General features: G+C 41.3%; 1 protein-coding gene across 1 annotated transcript in view; it reads left to right on the top strand.

Moving 5' to 3' along the window:
- Positions 1 to 25,107, top strand: part of trpm7 (transient receptor potential cation channel, subfamily M, member 7) — a 165,365-nt gene extending 140,258 nt beyond the window's left edge. The window contains 7 exon segments of the mRNA XM_034186905.1: positions 7,167 to 7,232; positions 9,770 to 10,053; positions 21,375 to 21,457; positions 22,802 to 23,007; positions 23,746 to 23,797; positions 23,929 to 24,035; positions 24,206 to 25,107. Coding sequence (XP_034042796.1) covers positions 7,167 to 7,232; positions 9,770 to 10,053; positions 21,375 to 21,457; positions 22,802 to 23,007; positions 23,746 to 23,797; positions 23,929 to 24,035; positions 24,206 to 24,318 — 911 coding nt within the window. The 3' untranslated portion in view covers positions 24,319 to 25,107.
- Positions 25,108 to 25,473: the final 366 nt, after the last annotated feature.

Genomic DNA, 25,473 nt, shown 5'->3' with positions numbered 1-25,473 from the left:
CAGGGTGTCCTGGTGCCACGTGCACTTATGGACACCCTTATGGACACCCTTGTGCTGGAACATGGTGTTCGTGATGGACAAACTGTGACTAGCACAGAAGTCCAACAACTGAACACCAGTCGGGTTCAGATCGGAGAGGCCGTGCTTCCCGATCGCCCCCCTCCAGGTCTCACTGTCGCCGCCCACGTGGGCGTTGAATTCCCCTAGGAGAACAATGGAGTCCCCAGTCGGAGCGCTATCTAGTACCCCTCCCAGGGACTTCAGGAAGGTTGGGTACTCTGCACTGCTGCTCAGCCTGTAGGCCGAGACAACGGTGCGAGACCTGTCCCCGACCCGAAGGCGTAGGGACGTGACCCTCTCGTTCACCGGAGTGAACTCCAACACATGGCGACTGAGCTGGGGAGCAATAAGCAATGCGACCCCAGCTCTCCGCCTCTCCCCGTGGGCAACGCCAGAAAAATGAAGCATCCAGCCCCTCTCCAGGAGTTGGGTACCAGAGCCCAAGCTGTGCGTGGAGGTGAGCCCGACTATCTCTAGTCGGTATCTCTCAACCTCCCGCACAAGCTCAGGCTCCTTCCCCCCTAGTGAGGTGACATTCCACATCCCAACAGCCAGGGGCTGTGAGCATGGACCGGGCCGCCGGGCCACCCGCCCTCGACCGCCACCCAGTCCTCTCTGCACCCGACCCCCATGGCCCCCTCTGCAGGTGGTGAACCCACAGGAGGGCGGGCCCACGTCGCTCTTTTGGGCTGAGCCCGGCCGGGCCCCATGGGCTAAGGCCCGACCACCAGGCGCTCGTGCGTGAGCCCCAACCCCAGGCCTGGCTCCAGGGTGGGGCCCCGGCTCTGCCATACCGGGCGACGTCTCAGTCCTTGATTTTTTACTGGTCATGGAGGTTCTGAACTGCCCTTAGTCTGACCCGTCACCTAGGACCTGTTTGCTTTGGGAGACCCTACAGGGAGCACAAAGCCCCCGACAACATAGCTCCTAGGATCATCCGGGTACGCAAACTCCCCCACCACGATAAGGTAGCAGCTAGAGGGGGAGTCTCCCAGTTCCTGCCACTGAAAAACATCCCCACAGCATGATGCTGCCACCACCATGCTTCACTGTAGGGATGGTGCCTGGTTTCCTCCTAACATGACACCTGGCATTCACGCCCAAGAGTTCAATCTTCGTCTCATCAGACCATAAAATTTTGTTTCTCATGATCTGAGAATCCTTCAGGTGCCTTTTTGACAAACTCTAGTTGGGCTCCATCTGGTCACTCTACCATACATGCCTGATTGGTGGATTGCTGCAGAGATGGTTGTCCTTCTGGAAGGTTCACCTCTCTCCACGAAGGAATGCTGGAGCTCTGACAGAGTGACCTTTGGGTTCTTGGTCTCCTTGCTGACTGAGGCCCTTCTCCTCAATCGCTCAGTTTAGACGGGCCGGCCAGCTGTAGGAAGAGTCCTGGTGGATCTGAACTTCATCCATTTATTGATGATGCCTGTGTTCTTTGGGACCTTCAGAGCAGAAGAATTGTTTCTGTACCCTTCTTCAGATTTGTGCTTCGAGACAATCCTGTCTCAGAGGTCTACAAACAATTCCTCTGACTTCATGCTTGGGTTGTGCTCTGACATGCACTGTCAACTGTGGGACCTTATATGTAGACAGGGGTGTGACTTTCCAAATCGTGTCCAATCAACTGAATTTGCCCCAGGTGGACTCCAGTTAAGCTGTAGAAACATCTCAAGGATGATCAGTGGAAACTGGATGCAACTGAGCTCCATTTTGAGCTTCATGGCAAACTGAAGCTTCTGCTGTGGTACATGCCAGTGTATAAAGCACATGCACTCTTATGTCTTCATATTAATTAACAAACCTACGAGTAGACATATATTATGTATCATTATACCCATTGCGTCATTTATAATTGAGATTTTTTTTTTCCTTTTGGTTAAATACATATACCATTTTTCCCATCTCTTTTCACATTGCTCTTTTTGAAGCCATATGTAAGTCATCTTTTCCTTAAGGTGTAACTATTTCACAGTGTTTACAAAGAAGTCATAAGTAGGGCGGCCTTTCTGAAGCCAGTGCTTTGTGATAGCCTTTTTTTTCTGGCAACTAAGAAGATCTTTAAGAGGTAAAAATCCTTTCTGTTGAGTCCATCAGGATTAAGTCCGATGTACAACAATGTAAAAGATGCACTGATACTAAAGCCAAAACTTTAGAGACAATATTTTCCATTTCCTTCCAGAAAGGCTTTATAACGGCATAATGATCAACCGTTATGTGTCCACAGTCCCTCCAGCAGCAGAGCTGGGTGCGACTATACTTAGATTTCTGTTAGGGGTAATAAAGTAACGGATCAAGTTTTTCCAGCAAAAGTTTCTCCACATCCATGAAATTGTTGAGGAAGCCTGGGTTTAGACATAATCTAAAAAAAAAAAAAAAACTAAAAAAAAAACATAAATCACAATGTATGATTTTTTAATAACTGCTGCAGATAAGTATTTGACACCTGTGAAAATCATTGTTAATATTTGGTACAGTAGCCTTTGTTTGCAATTACAGAGGTCAAACGTTTCCTGTTGCTTTTCACCAGGTTTGCACACACTGCAGCAGGGATTTTGGTCCTCTCCTCCATTCAGATCTTCTGTAGATCTTTCAGGTTTGGAGTTTCAGCTCTCTCCAAAGCTTTTCTATTGAGTTCAAGTCTGGAGACTGGCCAGGCCACACCAGGACCTTGACATGCGTCTTACGGAGCCCCTCCTTAGTTGCCCTGGCTGTGTTTTTGGGGTCATTGTCATGCTGGAAGACCCAGCCATGACCCATCTTCACTGCTCTTACTGAGGGAAGGAGGTTGTTTGCCAAAATCTGGCAATACATGACCCCATCCATCCTCCCTTCAATACGGTGCAGTCGTCCTGTCCCCTTTGCAGAAGAGCACCCCCAGAGTATGATGTTTCCACCCCCATGCTTCACAGTTGGGATGGTTTTCTTAGGGTTGTTCTCATCCTCTAAACATGGTAAGTGGAGTTGATTCCTAAAAGCTGTATTCTGGTCTCATCTGACCACATGACCTTCTCCCATGCCTCCTCTTGGTCATCCAGATGGTCACTGGTGAACTTCAAACAGGCCTGGACATGTACTGGCTTGAGCAGGGGGACCTTGCTGCCCTGCAGGAATTAAATCATGACAGCATCATGTGTTACTAATGTAATCTTTGTGACTGTGGTCCCAGCTCTCTTCAGGTCATTGACCAGGTCCTCCTGTGTAGTTCTGAGCTTTCTCAGAATCATCCTTACCCCACAAAGTGAGATCTTGCATGGAATCCCAGACTGAGGGAGCTTGACAGTCATCTTGTGTTTCTTCCACTTTCTAATAAATAATTATAACAGTTGTTGTCTTCTACCAAGCTGCTTGCCTGTTGTCCTGTAGTCCATCCCAGCCTTGTGCAGGTCTACAGTTTTGTCACTGTTGTCCTTAGACAGCTCTTTGGTCTTGGCTATGGTGGACAGGTTGGAGTGTGATTGATTGAGTGTGTGAACAGGTGTCTTTTATACAGGTAATAAGTTCAAACAGGTGCAGTTAATACAGGTAAAGAGTGCCGAATAAGAGGGTTTCTTAAAGAAAAATTAACAGGTCTGTGTGAGCCAGAATTCTTGCTGGTTGGTAGGGGTTCAAATACTTATTTGCAGCAGTAACATACAAATAAATTATTTAAAAAAATCATACATTGTGATTTCCGATTTTTATTATTATTATTATTATGTCTCTCACAGTGGTCATGCACCTAAGATGAAAATTTCAGATCCCTCCATGATTTCTAAGTGGGAGAACTTGCAAAATTGCAGGGTGTTCAAATACTTATTTTCCTCACTGTAGCTTCAAAACTATTTAACAATCTTACACATGGAAGTACTGAAATACATGGTGGGTTAGTGGTTAGCACCGTTGTCTCACAGCAAGAAGGTCATGGGTTAAATTCCAACCCCTGGAGTTTGCATGTTCTCCCCGTTTTTGTGAGCTTCGGGTGCTCCGGTTTCGTCACATTTATAGACATGCAGGTTAGCTGAATTGGAAACTTGTCCAGGTCTCCCTTGCAAAAAAAGATCTCGATCTCAGTGGGACTAACCTGGTTAAATAAAGTTTAAATTAAAAATACCTTTTTCAACCCACCGTCTGTTTCTGGTATCATGATGTGATGGTATGACATCAGAGTCATGCAGGCAATCTAAGCAGTTTGACCTCTCTTTTGATTTGGTGTTGTTTGGTCATTTGTACCCATGTTTTCAGGGAGTAATTTACACATTTACTTGATGTCTGTAACAGTCCCTTCTCTTTGTCAATATATCCAAGGACAGACTGTATCAGTCTATCCGTCAGACTGAGTTCCATTCTCGTCCACTTGCTTACATAGAATGAATCACACCAGTATACAAGGGGTCTCAACTGTGCTGATGTATAATAATCCCTTAGCGATGTAACCCCTGGCATGTACCACAGCTTCAGTTTCAGTTTGCCATAAAGCTCAAAATGGAGCTCAGGTGCATCCAGTTTCCACTGATCATCATTGAGATGTTTCTATAGCTTAATTGTAATGAAACAGAATTTCACTCATTTTTTTTTTTTGTTTTTGTTGTTGTCCCAACTTAATCGTGAAATATGTTTGTTCCATTCCCTAAACTGTCTTTGAGGTATTCCACAGGAAGTGATAAAAAAGATATAATAATCTTGGAAGGATATTCATTTTTACTGTTCTAATTCTGCTGCTGAGATCCAGAGGGCGCACACTCCAGCTGTCAAGGTCATCATAATTATTTTTTTTCATGGGCTATAATTGCTATTGTATAGTTGTGATATGTATTTGGGCAGGTTTACTCCCAATATATTTACTTTGGGTGGAGTTCCATTTAAATTTATATTTTCCACAAAATTTTGTGGGGGATATAATTAAATGTTAAGTCTGATTTTTGAACATTAAGTACATATCCCATGTATTTACAGTCTTTTCATTACTAATGGAAAACTTGACTTTGGGTCATTTAGTGTTACCAGCATGTCATCCATGGCCAAGTGGTTCAATGAATACAGGGTTCTCACCAGGATTTTTTCCACAGCATAGGAGAGAACTTAGCGTGGCATAGCTGGCAGGGAGCACTTCAGGTGCAAGTATTGCAGGAGGGTCTGGAGGCATCCCCACCCCCACTGGAAAATTTTGAAATTTCTAACCCCCTGAAACACTCTTTCCTGGATTTTGAGGGCCACATTTTGTGAAGTAAAGCCCAAGATTTTTATCTTATTACAGTATTACTTTGAAGCCAGAATAAACAAGGCATCAGGCAAAAACATGGAAGACATGTTTTGTACTTCTGTGGTGTAATCATGATAAAAATACACACTTATTTTGGTCTTGAAGCTCCACACGAAGTAACGCACCTTCTCCTTCGGACGACAGTGGATTGTGGAGGTGCACTTGTAGGTGGTTTTGGTGCCAGGGTGCGGTGGGCACACTGTATTCCAACGGCACAGCCTGGGCCAACGCTGTCTCCAAGTTGTGACTTAATCATATTTTCCGCAAACACAGTCGGTGATGTCCCCTTGGCATCCTCCAGTACACCGTAAATTCTGATATTGTTGAGCAGCAAGCATCAGTTTATCCTGTAATGCTTGTTGTTCGCTGAACAGCTGTGTCAAGGCCTCCTTTACTCCATTGTCCTACCACTCTGCTTCAGCCATGCTGTCTTCCAACTCACCAATACGTTTAGTGACACCACCCCCATTTGGCATGTTGCATCTTGTATCTTTTTGTTTATTTCAGCTGTAATTTCGTCCATCTGTTTTTTCCTGTTCTCCCGGAAACATGTTCTGAAATCGATAGTCTCTGTACAGTTGGCCCTGGAGCACTGACATCCCCACTCACCACTTTGCCGATAGAGACCAAAGTTTGGTTTGCTGTAGAACTGTCATTTTGACCTGTAAGTGAGTCCTTGGCGGTTTCTTCATTGTCCGTTTCTCGGGCAACATTACTTCTCAGCCCGTAACCCTTATTCTTGTTTTGTTCCCATTTATTAATGAGTTGATGTGCGTCACTTTTTTTTTTTTTAAAGTGTGCAGGTTTTTTAATAGGGGTCTTTTTGAGGCTTGCTTTCTACATTGCCATACTATTTATTCTTAATAAATTTGCAAAAATCTTAACTTTTTTCCATATTGCCATTTATTGTATGTAGAATTTTGAGGAAAAAAAATATTTAATCTATTTTGGAATAAGGCTGTAACATGAAATGTGGAAAAAGTGAAGTGCTGTGAATACTTTCTGGACGTATTTCACACTATAGAGACAGCTCTTTTAAGAAGAACAAACAGAAAACTAAAACTGAGATTATGTTTTACAAATGTATTATAGGTTTCCAACTTTTAATTGCATTGCACATTCACCTGACATATGATCGTTTGTTCAGTGGCTTAAAGAAGCAGATTACTTGCATTTTTGTGTATAGTGACATTAATTAGTTTGTTAGCTCTGCTTCTTAACACCATGTGTGCCTCATGAGGCAGAGATTAAATTAATTTTGCTTCTTATTGCATGAAGTAGTAAATGCGACTTATGCTTCAGTGCGACTTAAATATACTTTTTTGTCTTAAAGTGGCATTTTTGGACAGGTGCAAGTTATACTCCAGTGTGTCTTATTCTCCACAGAATACGGCAATTGTGCAGCCCCTTTCATCAACCTTCACCACTTCGACTCCTTGCAACCACACCATTCCACCACCCAATCTGTCACATATGTGTACTACTTATGGCACCTGTTGTCTTTCATTCTCCTTCTCTCCAGAGCTTATGTACACCTCTTCAGGATCACCTCAACCTGTTCCGTACACTCACAGCTCACAATATCCTACTCAAACACCATAGTCTACAGAGACTCCTGTCTGACTTCATCCTTGCCTACAAGAAACCTGCCCATCATTCCTACACCACACCTCACCCAGTCACATTCTTCTTATAAATATTATGCGTAAGCCTCACATACTTCTCTGCCTCACCCAATTTCCTCATACAATACTACAACTTCTCTTTTGGCACTCTTCTCAGAAACAGTTTAAATTCACAAACAGCTCTGTCTGGCCCTCTTTGACTCTCCACTGTCACTGTTGCAATCTTTCTTTTGCAGCTGTGGAGCGCAACAACTTGATGAGGCTCTCCCAGAGTATCCCCTTCACTCCAGTGCCACCTAGAGGTAAGACTGGGTTTGGTTGCCAGAACAGACAAGTCACAAAAGATCAAAACATGGACAGTTCTAATGAATGGTGGAAGCATACCACCAGTTTAAAAATGTGGTTTATAGTTTTGTTCTGTCAGCCCCCTTCCCACTCCTGCAGGGATTTCCACCACAACATAACTATTCATCACAGTTAAATGACATTGTGAGACTCCTTAACTCCCCCCTCCACTCCCAAATGACAGTTAGCTATGAAATGATTGTAGGCACCGCTTAAAGATGCAGTCACATTAGCTACAAGCAATGGAGGCAAAGCGCCTTCTTGCTGTACATTTTCAATGAGAGGGCATTTTACAGTGATGAGACAAGGGTCGCTCTGCCGCCAGCCAGGTAGGGCCAAAATAGACTTGAAGTCTATTTTATGCAAATAGCGAGCAATGTGACACGGCGACTATGTCAGCTGGTTGTTCGCTCAAGCAAATTTATCCAAGATAGCAGAAAATGCTCCAAAACAGCTGCATTTCTGTATAAATCTGTCATATATTTTGTAAAGGTTGGTGAGAAATAAACACTTCTAAATCTAAAAATTCTTTAAATTGATTTATTTATAAAAATGTATTCTTTTTAAATACAGTAAAACTCGCATATAATGGATTCAACGGACAAAATCCGTTATATGTATAAAATGGACAAAATCTATTATGTAATGGATTAGTTACAGTCAGGAGGCGTGGAACGATCTATGGGGAATCCTGAATCGGGACCTGCTTCATTTAACCCTCTGGGGCCGACGCCGTCGTATAAGACCAAGCTTTACTAAATTATAAATAACTTTTTAATGATATGAGATAGAAACTTACTTTTTTTTTTTTTTGCTGAAAAGTTAACTCCGCGAACTTTCGAGTCAGCCATCGGCCATCTTTGCACTCCTCATAGAAGCTGTGTGATGACGTGTGCAATGTGAGTGTGCAATCGGAATTGGTTCACCGTCACATGGTTTTCCAAAATCCAATCGTAGGGCAGATTTACCTCACGTGAAAAGCCAACGATCGTGTTCAGGAGTGATATGTTATTAGTTGGCCCGTTTGAATACCCCCCTGGGTGCTCTAATGAGTACATCCAGTGCGCCCTGCGACATTACGCACACCAATCAGTGAAAGCAGACGGAGAGCCTCTGATGACAATCTCACGTGCTCAAACAAAGAGTGTGTAACTATCAGGATTGCTCCACTAGTTTGCATGTGAATGTTACTGGATAACTCTGTTGCTTTCTCAGCGCACTGTTTACCATATCAATGGACAACAAAACGCATAGACCATTTTGTATATATTGTTCAAAATGTGCATTTGTGTTTTTGTACAGTCTTTCACACAAGACCTCAAATTACCTTTATAAAGTGTCAAAACAGTTGTTTATTATAGTTTGCTGTGTGTGTGGAAAATTATTTTTCGCTTTACTTTTTCTTTCTTATTTTTGATTGTAAACCTTTATTATACTTATAAGACACAACAAAAGCATATATATCCTGAAAGCACAGGTTGTCCTGGAAAAAAAGAGACATAAAACTTGATTGTGGGATGCAGGGACAGCTGTTAACAGCAATAATAAAACATTTATGCCAGGCGAGTGAACTGTCAAAAAAAAATGTCCTTGGACCCCAGAGAGTTAATAATCGGGTCAAAAACTCCTCTGAAAAATAAAAACACACCTTAAATAAGCAGCAGACAATATGTGCATTAAAAAGGTTACATTTGGTCGAGCCACTATTTTTTTTTTCTCTCTTCACTGCGCATGAAGTGGTACCTTAGAATCCTAAACCCTGATTTATGCTTCTGCAGTTCTGTAACTGTACCATGCAATGACGTTGACATGCGTGACAGTTTTAAAGTTCTCTGTTGTGTCTTTATGCAATTTTTCTGGATTTTCTGGAGAATTTGTCCCTCAACAAGCTCTTATTTCTGCAACCTCCAAATCAAATGTAAGGTGTATTTCCTCCATGAATTGTTGGTGTAATCAGCTGTGTACCGCAAAAACTTTTAAAATATCACGGGATAGAAAGTGAAAACATAAACATGATCACAGCCTTTTACAGTGTCCGATGTAGCAGGTGCATAGACTGTAGGTCTTGTTGGTTTGAAAACAAAATTTGGAGAATGTCAGTGCTGAACTATAATTTTGTAATTCTGTTACTGGGCACATCCAAACTGGCTCTGTTTGGCACATGTGAGGGGTTTTTAATGAAAAGGTATTTCGGTCGGACAGGACATTTTGTCTGATACAAGTGGATATCTGTTATACAAAACCAAAAATACAGTGTTTATTACATGGAAAACTGCAAAAGCACTGGGACTTTTGCTGTTGTCTGGTGAGTGTGAATATCTGGTTTATACTATGACGGTTTAGGTGAGTTTTACTGTACATGCTCATCCTTTACACTGGGCCCCAGGGGTGAAGTATGAGGTGGGAATCTATGCAGACAACAAACCAAACATCCCACAGCAATAGTTTCAGTTGTACTACAGTGTTGAGTGCTGTTCTTTGTTTTTGTTTTTAGGGGAACCGGTTACTGTTTACTGTTTGGAGGAGAGCTCCCCCAACACCATCAACAACAGCATGTCTTCCTGGGCCCAGCGGGGCCTTTGTGCCAAAATAGAGTTTCTCAGCAAAGAGGAGATGGGAGGAGGACTGAGACGAGCCCTTAAGGTGCTCTGCACGTGGTCAGAGTACGACATCCTGAAACCAGGACACTTGTACATAGTCAAGTCCTTCCTGCCTAAGGTGGTGGAAACCTGGCAGAGCATCTACAAAGAGGACACTGTCCTGCACCTTTGTCTCAGGGTATGCCATCCAAATACAACTCTGCAGCGCTGCCAGCTGCTGTGTTCAGTAGACTTGGTTGTGTACTGGTTGTCACCGCACGCTAAAGGAACAGAATGTGACGACAGGCCAACAGAATGACTGGTTTGTCTTTCTAAGCAGTAGAACAGGCTCAGCCAGAACCTTTCCTTCAAAACAAGCAGAGTACATAGTCATTGTTGTAGAGTCAAGTTACTGTTGCTGCTCATGATGAATATAGAAAACTGCACAACAATTCCAGAGTTGGCCTATGACAGCCACATTTAAAACCACAAATGTCAAAACTTCTCTGTGACAGATTTTTTTAAAGTGTCTTTTTTCTGTTCATTTTCATTTAGGTTTCTCTCTTTTTCACACAAGCAAAACGTGGCATTATTTCATCCACAGGGTGAAAACATGGTGAACGCCCCAATTAGATTTTTATATGGTTAAAGTAAGTTTAGGACTTAAGTGTTTCTTTCCAGTTAAAAAATGATCCCAACTCATTAATGTAACGTGATGTACTAGTCATGTTGCATAATTTCTGAAAGTTTCAGTAGTCTAGTGTTAAAAACAAAAATTTGGCAGCACTTTGAATACAGTATCTACCGTTTGCCCACTTTTGCATGTTACCAGTGGCCCTTTTTCTTTTGTGCATATTTTGATTCCTATGAGCACAATATTCAGCTGACAGTCAACAGATGACAGCAATTATTAACTGTGCCCCAGCCTTTCAGCAGTAACCACTGCTTGACCTCCCAGCATGCACTGTGGCAGCAGTCATTTTGGCTGGAAGCATGTACTCTGCTGTTACTCTTTTTGTCACTTTTCAACAGGACTTGGTCCACAGGCCTGGTAAGTAATCATTTATGTGATAATTTAACTTATTTTGCTGCTTAAGTAAAGGTCTCGTGTTTGTTTAATCAAATCAATCTTTTGCTTTTATGAAAACAAACAAACTGAAGTTTAGTAAATACTTTCTCTTTCTGTTAATGCCCATATACAACTGGCAAAAAATGTGAAAACTACAGTTATTTTGTAAATAATACACAGTAGTGGAAGCCTAAATTGTATATGTCTGTCCATTACGTTAACACAAATGTGCAAATTGCCTTCTGACTGATATTCAAGCATTTGTTTTGTCAAAAGTATACTACTCCTCATATTTTATCAGAAATTTGGATCGTACTTATGAATGTTTATTAGTTAGAAAATCAGTATGCCGATTTTTTGTTTAATATGCCAACAAAAAGGCTTGGAGGGCAAAATATATTAATAAAACTGTTTTTAAAGGACTTTGACACAATATAAGACATATAAAAATCAAGTCAATTTTATTTATATAGCGCCAAATCACAACAAACAGTTGCCCCAGGGTGCTTTATATTGTATGGCAAAAGCCATCAATAATTCCAAAAAAAAAAACCCAACGGTCGAAACGACCCCCTATGAGCAAGCACTTGGCAACAGTGGGAAGGAAAAACTCCCTTTTAACAGTAAGAAACCTCCAGCAGAACCAGGCTCAGGGAGGGGCAGTCTTCTGCTGGGACTGGTTGGGGCTGAGGGGAGAAAATCAGGAAAAAGACATGCTGTGGAAGAGAGCAGAGATCAATCACTAATGATTAAATGCGGAGTGGTGCCTACAGAGCAAAAAGAGGTTAATAAAAAGAAACACTCAGTGCATCATGGGAAACCCCCCAGCAGTCTAAGTCTATAGCAGCATAACTAAGAGATGGTTCAGGGTCACCTGATCCAACCCTAACTATAAGCTTTAGCAAAAAGGAAAGTTTTAAACTTAATCTTAAAAGTAGAGAGGGTGTCTGTCTCCCTAATCCGAATTGGGAGCTGGTTCCACAGGAGAGGAGCCTGAAAGCTGAAGGCTCTGCCTCCCATTCTACTCTTACAAACCCTAGGAACTACAAGTAAGCCTGCAGTCTGAGAGCGAAGCGCACTATTGGGGTGATATGGTACTATGAGGTCCCAAAGATAAGATGGGACCTGATTATTCAAAACCTTATAAGTAAGAAGAAGAATATTAAATTCTATTCTGGAATTAACAGGGAGCCAATGAAGAGAAGCCAGTATGGGTGAAATATGCTCTCTCCTTCTAGTCCCTGTCAGTACTCTAGCTGCAGCATTTTGAATTAACTGATGGCTTTTCAGGGAACTTTTAGGACAACCTGATAATGAATTACAGTAGTCCAGCCTAGAAGAAATAAATGCATGAATTAGCTTTTCAGCATCGCTCTGAGACAAGACCTTTCTAATTTTAGAGATATTGTGCAAATGCAAAAAAGCAGTTCTACATATTTGCATAATATGCACATTGAAGGACATGTCCTGATCAAAAATGACTCCAAGATTTCTCAGTATTACTAGAGGTCAGGGTAATACCATCCAGAGTAAGGATCTGGTTAGACACCATGTTTCTAAGATTTGTGGGGCCAAGTACAATAACTTCAGTTTTATCTGAATTTAAAAGCAGGAAATTAGAGGTCATCCATGTCTTTAAGTCTGAAAGACATTCCTGCAGTTTAACTAATTGGTGTGTGTCCTCTGGCTTCATGGATAGATAAAGCTGGGTATCATCTGCGTAACAATGAAAATTTAAGCAATGCTTTCTAATAATACTGCCTAAGGGAAGCATGTATCTTCTTCTTTGTCTTTCGGCTGTTACTGTTAGGGTTCGCCACAGCAGATCAATCGTTTCCATCCTCCCTCCTCTTTGGTGTCCCTCTTCTCCTCCTGCCTGGTGGATCCATCCTCAGCATCCTTCTCCCTATATACCCTGGGTCCCTCCTCTGCACATGTCCAAACCATCTCAATCTCGCCTCTCTGACTTTGTCTCCAAACCGTCCCACCTGAGCTGTCCCTCTGATATGTTCATTCCTAATCTTGTCCATTCTTGTCACTCCCAAAGAGAATCTCAACACCTCCAGCTCTGCCTCCTGTCTTTTTGTTAGTGCCACCGTCTCTAAACCATACAACATAGCTGGTCTCACTACTGTTTTGTAAACTTTCCCCTTCACTCTTGCTGATATTCTTCGGTCACAAATCACTCCTGCCACCTTTCTCCACCCACTCCACCCTGCCTGCACTCTCTTCTTCACCTCTCTACCACACTCTCCATTATTTTGAGCAGTTGACCCCAGATATTTAAACTCATCTACTTTCACCACTTCTACTCATTGTAACTGCACTATTCCACTGGGCTCCCTCTCATTCACACACATGTGCTCAGTCTTGCTTCTGCTGACTTTCATTCCCCTTCTCTCCAAAGCATATCTCCACTTCTCCAGACTAGACTCAACTTGCTCTCTACTCTCACTACAGATCACAATGTCATCTGCAAACATCATAGTCCATGGGGACTCCTGTCTGATCTCATCCGTCAACCTGTCAATCGCCACTGCAAACAAGAAAGGACTCAGAGCTGATCCTTGGTGTAATCCCACCTCCACCTTGAATGAGTCTGTCATTCCGACTGCGCATCTCACTGCTGTCACACTATTCTTGTACATGTCCTGCACTACCCTAACATACTTCTCTGCCACTCCAGACTTCCTCATACAATACCACAACTCTTCTCTTGGCACCCTATCATAAGCTTTTTCTAAGTCCACAAACACACAATGTAACTCTTTCTGTCCTTCTCTGTACTTTTCCAACAGTATTCTCAGAGCAAACATTGCATCTGTAGTGCTCTTTCTCGGCATGAAACCATATTGCTGCTCACAGATCTTCACCTGTTTTCTAAGCCTAGCTTCTACTACTCTTTCCCATAACTTCATGCTGTGGCTGATCAGCTTTATGCCTCTGTAGTTACTGCAGCTCTGCACATCACCCTTGTTCTTGAAAATAGGAACCAGTACGCTTCGTCTCCACTCCTCAGGCATCCTCTCACTTTCCAAGATTTTATTAAACAATCTGGTTAGAAACTCTACTGCCATCTCTCCTAGACATTTCCATGCCTCCACTGGAATGTCATCTGGACCAACTGCCTTTCCACTCTTCATCCTCTTCATGGCAGCCCTCACTTCTTCCTTGCTAATCTCTTGTACTTCCTGATTTACTCTCACCACATCATCCAGCCTTTTCTCTCGCTCATTTTCTTTATTCATCAGCTCTTCAAAATATTCCCTCCACCTTCTCAGCACACACTCCTCACTTGTCAGCACATTACCATGTGCATCTTTTACCACCCTAACCTGATGCACATCCTTTACAGCTCTGTCCCTTTGTCTGGCCAATTGGTACAAGTCCTTCTCTCCTTCCTTACTATTCAACTTCTTGTACAGCTCGCAATATGCCTTTTCCTTTGCTTTTGCCACTTCTCTTTTCGCCTTACGCCGCATCTCCTTGTACTCCTGTCTACTTTCTTCATCTCTCCGACTATCCCAAAACGTTTTCGCCAACCTCTTTCTCCTTATGCTTTCCTAGACCTCTTCATTCCACCACCAAGTCTCCTTGTCTTCCTTCCACTGTCCAGATGTCATATCCAGTACTGCCCTAGCTGTCTCCCTCACCACATCTGCAGTACTTTTCCAGTTGTCCAAAATTGCTTCCCCTCCAACCAGTGCTTCTCTCACCTGCTCGCTAAATTTCACACAACAGTCTTCCTCCTTCAGCTTCCACCATCTGATCCTTTGTTGAACTTTCACTCTCTTCTTCTTTTTTACCTCTAAAGTCATCCTACAAACAACTGTCCTATGCTGCATAGTGACACTCTCTCCTGCTACCACCTTACAGTCTGTGATTTCTTTTAGCTTGCATCGCCTATAGAGAATTTAGTCCACCTGTGTGCACCTTCCTCCACTCTTATATGTTACCCTGTGCTCCTCCCTTTTCTTAAAGTAGGTATTCACCACAGCCATTTCCATCCTTTTTTGCAAAATCAACTACCATCTGTCCTTCCCCGTTTCTATCCTTGATACCATATCTACCCATTACTTCCTCATCACCTCTGTTCCCTTCACCAACATGCCCATTGAAGTCTGCTCCTATCACCACTCTTTCATGCTTTGGCACACTCTCCACCACCTCATCTAACACACTCCAGAAATCTTCTTTCTCCTCCATCTCACAACCTACCTGTGGGGCATATGCACTGATGATATTCATCATCACCCCTTCAATTTCCAACTTCACACTCATCACCCTGTCAGACACTCGCTTAACCTCCAACACACTTTTAACATACTCTTCCTTTAAAATGACCCCAACACCATTTCTCTTCCTGTCCTCACTATGGTACAACAACTTGTACCCACCGCCGATGCTCCTGCTCTTACTTCCCTTCCACTTGGTCTCTTGCACACACAATATGTCTACCTTTCTCCTCTCCATCATATCAGCCAGCTCTCTCCCTTTACCAGTCGTGAATAAAATCGGTCCTAGCACAGAACCTTGTGGAACTCCATAATTAACCTTAGTCCATGAAGAAGACTCCCCATTTACATGAACAAATTGTAATCCATCCATCCATCCATCTTCTACCGCTTAGTCCAATTAAGGGTCGCGGGGCGCTGGAGCTTATCCCAGCAGTCATAGGGCGTGAGGCGGGGTACACCCAGGACAGGACGCCAGTCTGTCGCAGGGCCACAAATAGACAAACAAACACAGACACACGCACACCTAAGGACAATTTCTCAAAGATCAAATTGTAATCTATTAGATAAATATGATTCAAACCACTGCAGCACAGTGCCTTTAATACCTATGGCATGCTCTAATCTCTGTAATAAAATTTTATGGTCAACAGTATCAAAAGTTGCACTAAGGTCTAACAGGACGAGCAGAGAGATGAGTCCACTGTCTGAGGCCATAAGAAGATCATTTGTAACCTTCACTAATGCTGTTTCTGTACTATGATGACCTGACTGAAACTCTTCAAATAGACCATTCCTCTGCAGATGATCAGTTAGCTGTTTTACAACTACCCTTTCAAGAATTTGAGAGAAAAGGAAGGTTGGAGATTGGCCTATAATTAGCTAAGATAGCTGGGTCAAGTGATGGCTTTTTAAGTAATGGTTTAATTACTGCCACCTTAAAAGCCTGTGGTACATAGCCAACTAATAAAGATAGATTGATCATATTTAAGATCGAAGTATTAATTAATGGTAGGGCTTCCTTGAGCAGCCTGGTAGGAATGGGGTCTAATAGACATGTTGATGGTTTGGAGGAATTGACTAATGAAAGTAACTCAGACAGAACAATCGGAGTGAAAGAGTCTAACCAAATACCAGCATTACTGAAAGCAGCCGAACATAAAGATATGTCTTTGGGATGGTTATGAATAATTTTTTCTCTAATAGTTAAAATTTTATTTGCAAAGAAAGTCATGAAGTCATTACTAGTTAAAGTTAAAGGAATACTCGGCTCAATAGAGCTCTGACTCTGTCAGCCTGGCTACAGTGCTGAAAAGAAACCTGGGGTTGTTCTTATTTTCTTCAATTAGTGATGAATAGTAAGATGTTCTAGCTTTACGGAGGGCTTTTTTATAGAGCAACTGACTCTCTTTCCAGGCTAAATGAAGATCTTCTAAATTAGTGAGACGCCTTTTCCTCTCCAGCTTACGGGTTATCTGCTTTAAGCTGCGAGTTTGTGGGTTATACCACGGAGTCAGGCACTTCTGATTTAAGGCTCTCTTTTTCAGAGGAGCTACAGCATCCAAAGTTGTGCTCAATGAGGATGTAAAGCTATTGACGAGATAATCTATCTCACTCAGAGTTTAGGTAGCTACTCTGCACTGTGTTGGTATATGGCATTGAAGAACATAACAAAGAAGGAATCATATCCTTAAACCTAGTTACAACGCTTTCAGAAAGACTTCTATTGTAATGAAACTTATTCCCCACTGCTGGGTAGTCCATTAAAGTAAATGTAAATGTTATTAAGAAATGATCAGACAAAAAGGCGTTTTCAGGGAATACTGTTAAGTCTTCAATTTCTATGCCATATGTCAGAACAAGATCTAAAGTGGTGGGTGGGCTCATTTACATTTTGAGCGAAGCCAACTGAGTCTAATAATACATTAAATGCAGTGTTGAGGCTGTCATTCTCAGCATCTATGTGGATGTTAAAATCACCCACTATAATTATCTTATCTGAGCTAAGCACTAAGTCAGACAAAGGTCTGAAAAATCACAAAGAAACTCACAGTAACAACCAGGTGGACGATAGATAATAACAAATAAAACTGGTTTTTGGGACTTCCAATTTGGATGGACAAGACTAAGAGTCAAGCTTTCAAATGAATTAAAGCTCTGTCTGGGTCTTTGATTAATTAATAAGCTAGAGTGGAAGATTGCTGCTAATCCTCCTCCTCGACCCGTGCTTCGAGCATTCTGACAGTTAGTGTGACTCTGGGGTGTTGACTCATTTAAACTAACATATTCATCCTGCTGTAACCAGGTTTCTGTAAGGCAGAATAAATCAATATGTTGATCAATTATTATATCATTTACCAACAGGGACTTAGAAGAGAGAGACCTAATATTTAATAAACCACATTTAACTGTTTTAGTCTGTGGTGCAGTTGAAGGTGCTATATTATTTTTTCTTTTTGAATTTTTATGCTTAAATAGATTTTTACTGGTTATTGGTGGTCTGGGAGCAAGCACCGTCTCTATGGGGATGGGGTATTGGGGGGATGGCAGGGGGAGAGAAGCTGCAGAGAGGTGTGTAAGACTACAACTCTGCTTCCTGATCCCAACCCTGGATAGTCACGATTTGGAGGGTTTAATAAAATTGGCCAGATTTCTAGAGATGAGAGCTGCTCCATCCAAAGTGGGATGGATGCCATCTCTCCTAACAAGACCAGGTTTTCCCTAGAAGCTTTGCCAATTATCTATGAAGCCCACGTTATTTTTTGGACATCACTCAGACAGCCAGCAATTCAAGGAGAACATGTGGCTAAACATGTCACTCCCGGTCCAATTGGGGAGGGGCCCAGAGAAAACTACAGAGTCCGACATTGTTTTTGACAATGACACAATGACAAAAAGAAGCTAACCAATATTATGTGATCTTGCAAAAGGCAGCATTCATGATTTATTGGAAAACAGCAAACATTAAATGTACTTGGAAGCTCTTAAATCATAAAAAAAAAAAAAAACAAAGTCAAAGATTATCCAACATTTTTACACAAAAACTGATACAATTGTTAAGGAAAAGAAAGCTATAGTAGATCATTTTAATGATTATTTTGCTAATGTGGGGAAAATTTAGCAAACTCAGTTGTACCTTCTAATATGAGTTCTTGGGGCACAATACGTATCAGTGTGTTCATATTGGTGGGATAAATTCTGAATTTCTGAAGTGCACTTGTGGGGTGCCCCAGGGCTCAGTCCTTGGGCCTTTGTTTCTTTTATATATTGACATGTGTTTGGATTCTACGTTTGTGAGTTGCATTTTATATACTGATGACACAACTGTGTTTTGCAGTGGGGATCATTTGGGACAGGTTGTGAACATGATGGAGAGGGAACTACAGAAGTTCAAAGAACGGTTTGATTCAAATAAATTATCGCTTCATTTTGGTAAAACAAAGTGTATCATATTTGGAAATAAACCCAGGAATTTATGTAGAAATTTACTAGTACACGATATTGAAATTGAAATGTAAGTGAAACTAAATTTCTTGGGGTTTTCATTAACGATAAATTAAGTTGGAAAACACATATAAATTATGTTAAATCAAAAATGTCAAAAGCCATTGCCATTTTGTATAAAGCACAAGACTTCCTCCCCCAACACTCATTAGTTACCTAATATCATTCATTACTTGTTCTGTATATGACCTATTGTATTGAAATTTGGGGAAGGACTTACAAAACTAATACAAATTCAGTATTTGTACTACAAAAGAAAGCCATAAAAAATATTTGTAATAAACCATATTGTGAGCCAACATTCCCATTGTTTGTCTATTTACACATTTTAAAATTTTGGGACCGGATTGCTTATAGCATAATACAAATTATGGTTGAAGTAAAAAAATAAATAAATAAACTTTTACCACAGCATGTCCACGGCCTGTTTAAAATGGGGGACTCCAGTTATAATTTGCAAGGAACATTATTATTTCAAAAATCAAAGATCCGAACTACTGTAAAAAGTCAGTGTTTCTGTTAAAGGTGTTAATATTTGGAATTTGCCCGGATAACATAAAATCACTCAGTAACTTGTTTGGCTTTAAAAGGCTCTACAAAAGTCATTTAATTACTTGTTATGGTGTGATGAATTAGGTTTATTGATTTTGTTTTGTTTATTGGTGCACTGCTGTTTGCATGTTTGTGTTTTTAAATTTTAGTTCAGTGATTAATTTATATTTTGTTTGTTATGGGAATATGTAGATTTTTATATACATACGAGGGCTGTCAATAAAGTAACGGTCCTTTTTATTTTTTTCAAAAACTATATGGATTTCATTCATATGTTTTTACGTCAGACATGCTTGAACCCTCGTGCGCATGCGTGAGTTTTTCCACACCTGTCGGTGACGTCATTCGCCTGTGAGCACTCCTTGTGGGAGGAGTCGTCCAGCCCCTCGTCGGAATTCCTTTGTCTGAGAAGTTGCTGAGAGACTGGCGCGTTGTTTGATCAAAATTTTTTCTAAACCTGTGAAACACATCGAAGTGGACACGGTTCGAAAAATTAAGCTGGTTTTCAGTGAAAATTTTAACGGCTGATGAGAGATTTTGAGGTGATTCTGTCGCTTTAAGGACTTTTCACGGTGCGAGACGTCGTGCAGCGCTCTCAGGCGGCGTCATCAGCCTGTTCAAGCTGAAAACCTCCACATTTCAAGCTCTTGATCCAGGACGTCGTGAGAGAACAGAGAAGTTTCAGAAGAAGTCGGTTTCAGCATTTTATCCGGATATTCCACTGTTAAAGGAGATTTTTTTTAATGAAAGACGTGCGGACGGATCCGCGCGTCGGGACGCAGCCGACGCGGTGCGGCGGCACAGGAAAAACACCTCTGTGTTGATAACCATTTGTAAAATCCAGGCGGCTTTTGATGGCTTTCAGTGGAGTGAGTATATGAGAAATTGTTTATCAGCTGGAGACGTTCCAACTTGTCCTTAAGGCTTTCAACAGAGGTGTTTTTCCTGTGGCGGAGCGTCGCGGCGGCTGCGTCCCGACGTGCGGACCCGTCCGCACGTCTTTCATTAAAAAAAATCTCCTTTAACAGTGGAATATCCGGATAAAATGCTGAAACCGACTTCTTCTGAAACTTCTCTGTTCTCTCACGACGTCCTGGATCAATAGAACCTGAAATGTGGAGGTTTTCAGCTTGAACAGGCTGACGACAGCGGCTGAGAGCGCTGAGCGACGTCTCGCACCGTGGGAAGTCCTTAAAGCGACAGAATCACCTCAAAATCTCTCATCAGCCGTTAAAATTTTCACTGAAAACCAGCTTAATTTTTCGAACCGTGTCCACTTCGATGTATCTCACAGGTTTAGAAAAAATTTTGATCAAACAAAGCGCCAGTCTCTCAGCAACTTCTCAGACAAAGGAATTCCGACGAGGGGCTGGACGACTCCTCCCACAAGGAGTGCTCACAGGCGAATGACGTCACCGACAGGCGTGGAAAAACTCACGCATGCGCACGAGGGTTCAAGCATGTCTGACATAAAAACATATGAATGAAATCCATATAGTTCTTGAAAAAAATAAAAAGGACCGTCACTTTATTGACAGCCCTCGTATATATACATTTTTACCTTTTTTTTGGTTAAAGTAGTGGGCATTTACTGTAGAAGCTTTTGCTTCTGCCTACAACCTTTTGGGCACATGGGTGCATTGTTGGATTGTTTTCTTGTGAGTTTACTTTATTTTGGGTCTGTGTGTGCCGAATAAATTTATTCATTCACAATGATACATGCCTATGCTCAATCCAGTTCATCAAACAATAGCTTTTTTTTTTTTGTAAAACCAAATTAGTTTTGTTTTGAGACAAATCTTTGATAACACTAATAATTGGTTTTATTTTTACTTTTAAAAGTACTAAAAATGTTTTTTAAAATGACAAAAGCATTTACTTTTCAAACAAATATGTTTGAAATTAGTATTTCGTGTATATAATTGGTATTTCAAGGTCACTGAAGTAGCTTAGTCACCTTGTCTGACTCAGAAGCTGCCATTCCTCTTGCATGATTGGCTAAGAAAGCATTTGATATATTACACTTATGTCTACTGTAATTTTCATTTTTAAATATTCAGGGGCCAATTTCTGGGGCATTCACCATGCTTTCACCCCACACAGAAGCTACACTGATGTGAGAAATGGAATTTAAATAACATGTCCCTCTTGTGATTCCAGGAAATCCAACAGCAACGAGCTGCTCAAAAGCTGACATTTGCCTTCAACCAAATCAGGCCAAAAACAATTCCTCATTCACCGAGGTAAACACACATCCCGGAAGGTTTGCAGCACTCGTTCTCATGTTGGGTTTTACAACACATTATCAAGAAATGAAATGTGTCGTATGCTTCTTGATTTCAAACCAAAAAAATGTGGCTTCTGTTCTTGCTCTTACTGGTGCACCTGCACAGATAGGGTGTTGGGTAGGGTTGTAGAAACCAGCGATTCGACCAACCCAGACTTCACGGACAATGCTGTAATCATTTTGTGGAGTCAACAGATATTCTGATTGCTGCACTTGAGAAGCTGAGTGATACATCAGTGTCTAGATTTGTCAGTGTCCTGGATCAAAACTAAGATCCAGACTTTCAGTGACTTCCTGGACTCAGCCATCAGAAGTGTGTCTGTATGTGGCGAAAGAGTTGAACTTGTAGAGACATTTATTCGTCTCTGCAGGGACATACTTGTCTCTGCGTCCTCAGCATTTGAGATCAGGAGACAATTCGAAAGAGCTCATGGAGTCACTGCACACAGGTGTTTGGTGATACTGATGTCATTGCAGTAGAATGAAGGTTCAAGTCTTCAGGGTCCTGGTGCTCCCTGCCTTACTGTAGGGTTGTGAGACAAGTTTCCTGGTCACTTCAGAGGATCCTTGGATACTGCTGGAATGACTTCGTGTCAAATGAGCAATTACTTGGGGAGACCAAGAGGAGGAATATCACTTGCATTGCCATGGAATGACAAGCACAACATTTTGACACATTTCTCTGGTCTAAAGGGATGCACAGGTTTCACCAGGCAGCAGCAGATATCTGGTGCTCTTGAGAGGTGGGGCTGCAATCCATGTACCAGAGTGGTTCCTTGTTGTGGCTGGATATGGCGTGGCACCACTACCACATACTGCCTACCTCACTCAGCTTCTCAAGTGCTGCAATCAGAGTATCTGCCTGTTTGTTTAACAACTTCTGACGTGCAATCAAATGCTGCATTAGTTTAAATTTGAAGACAGTTGGCTGCTGAATTGACACAAGTCAGCGGATAAAACTTCATGTCACGCTTTGTGTATCCCATAAAGTTTGGTTAAATCAATCACAAATAGAACACATCACACGTAATAAATAACAGATAGAGCATGTTTGTGTAAATCTGTTGAGAGGAATAATGACTCAGCACTGCAGCTGCTCAGACAACTTTTGGTCCCTTAAAATGTGCGGCCACACAAGCTGTACTGTTATTTCTACACGGTTCACCAGATTTAGATGTAATTTACCTCAAATTAAAGATGACATTCTGGATTATGAAATGGGTTATTACTTCAACCCAAACCCTAGTTAGAAAGCCAAGAATTACCTGTAAAATTAAACTAAAAAAAAACTTGTGTGCAGGTTTCTGGAGGTGTTCCTGCTCTACTGTCACTCTGCTGGTCAGTGGTTTGCCATAGAGGAGTGCATCACAGGCGAGTTCAGGAAGTTCAACAACAACAACGGAGACGAGATTGTTCCAACCAACCTCCTGGAGGAGACCATGCTGGCCTTCAGCCACTGGACCTTCGAGTACACCCGCGGAGAGCTGCTCGTGCTAGACTTGCAGGGTATGAACTCCATGGGCCCGGCAGAACACCACATATACAGTGCTTCAGTTATGAACATTTCAAATTGTTGAAGCATTTTAAAAATTATGTGCTCAGCCAGCCAGTGGCCAGATTATTCTATGCCATGGCGCAGCATCTGTTATCTTTAAAAAAAAAATTGCTTCTCCTCTCCTCCTATGGTTTGATTTGGATCAAACCTTCACACAGTCCCTCAGGTGATCCTATGTTAAAGCAGCAATTTAGCTCATATTCAAGGTCAAAGGTCAGATTCTTTGGCCACCTCATGAATTTCATAGCAATCAGTTACAGTGCTCCAATTTGGATCAAAATTACAGAAAGCTCTTCATGTGGGCTTACATTAAAAGCATCAGTAAAGGTAATGTTAAAGGTCAAAGGTCAGATTCAATGGTCAATAAAGTATAACATGAAAATTGCTACTCCTAATTCTCAGAGTGGGTCGTATGAGCTACAGCATCGTTGAGCCTCTTGTTTCTTTCAAGTTTTATTTTATTGTTTGTCCACATGAAACAATCTTAACATTTGTTTAGGGATCTGATCAAAATCTACAGATGAAGTGCACTTATTTTCTGAAGGTATTAGTCTTGTTTTTGCTGTAAAGCTGCTATTCATAGATTTAGCCCATTGAAGCATAAAAATTATTCTGTTGGACTGAGTTTTTGTTAGTGGACAGATAACATGAGAAACGGCTTCTTTGTGAAATTGTAACTGTCTCTGTAGGGGTTGGGGAGATTCTGACAGATCCATCAGTTATAAAAAGTGGTGAAAAGGGGTAAGCAAAATTCAGCATCCTGTTAAAATATCCATAGTAAACAAGATTTCATCTTTAACTCTTTGGAATAATTTTATGCTTTTTTTTTCTCCTTCTCTTTTTAAAAATTTTATTTATTTGTTATCCTGCAGTTCATATGACATGATATTTGGACCCGCCAACCTGGGAGATGATGCCATCAGGAACTTCCGCACAAAACATCACTGCAATTCCTGCTGTCGGAAACTCAAACTTCCCGGTGAGAGACAGCTGCTGATGTTCTGCTTGTTCTAAACTCTGGCATCAAACTTCACTCCTTTTTCTTTTTTAAAGATGGAGGATAAAATTGGAATCATAAATATGTAAGTGGGCTGAAAGTGTTTTTTTTTTTCTTCTTTTTTTTTTTTCTTTTTTCTGTTTGTTCTTCAGATCTCAAGAGAAATGACTACACACCAGATAAGGTGATTTTCCCACAAGAGGATCCTTCAGCCCCAGAGGCCGGGGCGAAGGAGTCCCACCAGTCACTGAGGCTGATGCTGTGATTGCTTTAAAGCAAGAGAGTGAAAGACTGAATCAAAGCCAAGGAACAGGCAGATGTGTCTGTTCGTGAGGAATCACACGTGTTACCATGGAAACCAGTGCATGCCGACTGTAATGTTTTTCAGTCTCATCGAATGCTGTGGAAACACAAATCAACCATCTCATCTTTACCTTTCTGTTTTGTATTAAGAGAAAAAGTTTTAATCATTTTATACATTTTTATGAATGTGTATGAGCTTCTACATCAACAGGTACTGTTTCAGAGGGTCTGTTATTTATGTTTGACAAGTTGCCTTGTTTTAACAAAAAGGAAACTGAAGAAGAATACTAAGTGCATTGTATACATCTTGTTGGGGCATCGCTGGAGAGCAGCCTGCTGAGATTTTGTACCAACACGCTGTAGTTCGCCGCCAGAGATTTTATAAATGTTAAATGTTTCTTTTTTTGTTAACTAATAAAAAATGCTACACATGAATTTGAAAATTATGTAATATGTGGGCAGATTGCAATGCAAATTTTACAGAACAATGTATATAGTTTTATTGTATTTGAAGTCTCCAAATGCCCACCAAACTATTACAGATCATTTTTATGTTAAAGGTACTATTGCTGTATCATTGTCTCCAACCCTTGTATGAACAAATTACAATCTAGTGTATCTTATAGATACTGTTATCTGGCATGAGCTGAACAGATCGAGATATTTTATTCAGGGGAGCTGATAAACTTAAGGGTAGTAATGTACATTTTGTACTGGGTATCATTTTAAACAAATAAAATGTCAAACTTCATGATGCCTTAATTGTGTGTAACAATGAATGTCACTAGATGTATCGGATGTATTCAGCTCATTGTCAATGCTGCAGTTGAATACCACGAGTGATGTGCTGCTACATTCTTGAACATGCACCTGCGTGCAGGAACAATGCATTTGCTGTTTAAACTGAGGACCAGAAAAAGAAATAGCCTTTTTCATTGATACGAATGCCACTCCAGAAATGTCTTATCTTATTGTGTGGGATGCACTTAAAGCCTACTTGTGCGGACAAATCATTTCCTACAGTGCTCGGATGAAACGTGAAGCAAACAAGGAACGGAATGAGCTAATTTACCAAATTGGGCTTATTGATAGGCAATATGCTCAAAATAAATGCCCA

The sequence above is a fragment of the Thalassophryne amazonica genome, chromosome 2 (assembly GCF_902500255.1).
Source record: "Thalassophryne amazonica chromosome 2, fThaAma1.1, whole genome shotgun sequence".
Classification (NCBI taxonomy): domain Eukaryota; kingdom Metazoa; phylum Chordata; class Actinopteri; order Batrachoidiformes; family Batrachoididae; genus Thalassophryne; species Thalassophryne amazonica.
Note: the sequence above shows the minus strand (reverse complement) of the source record. Positions and strands in the feature narration are given on the sequence as shown.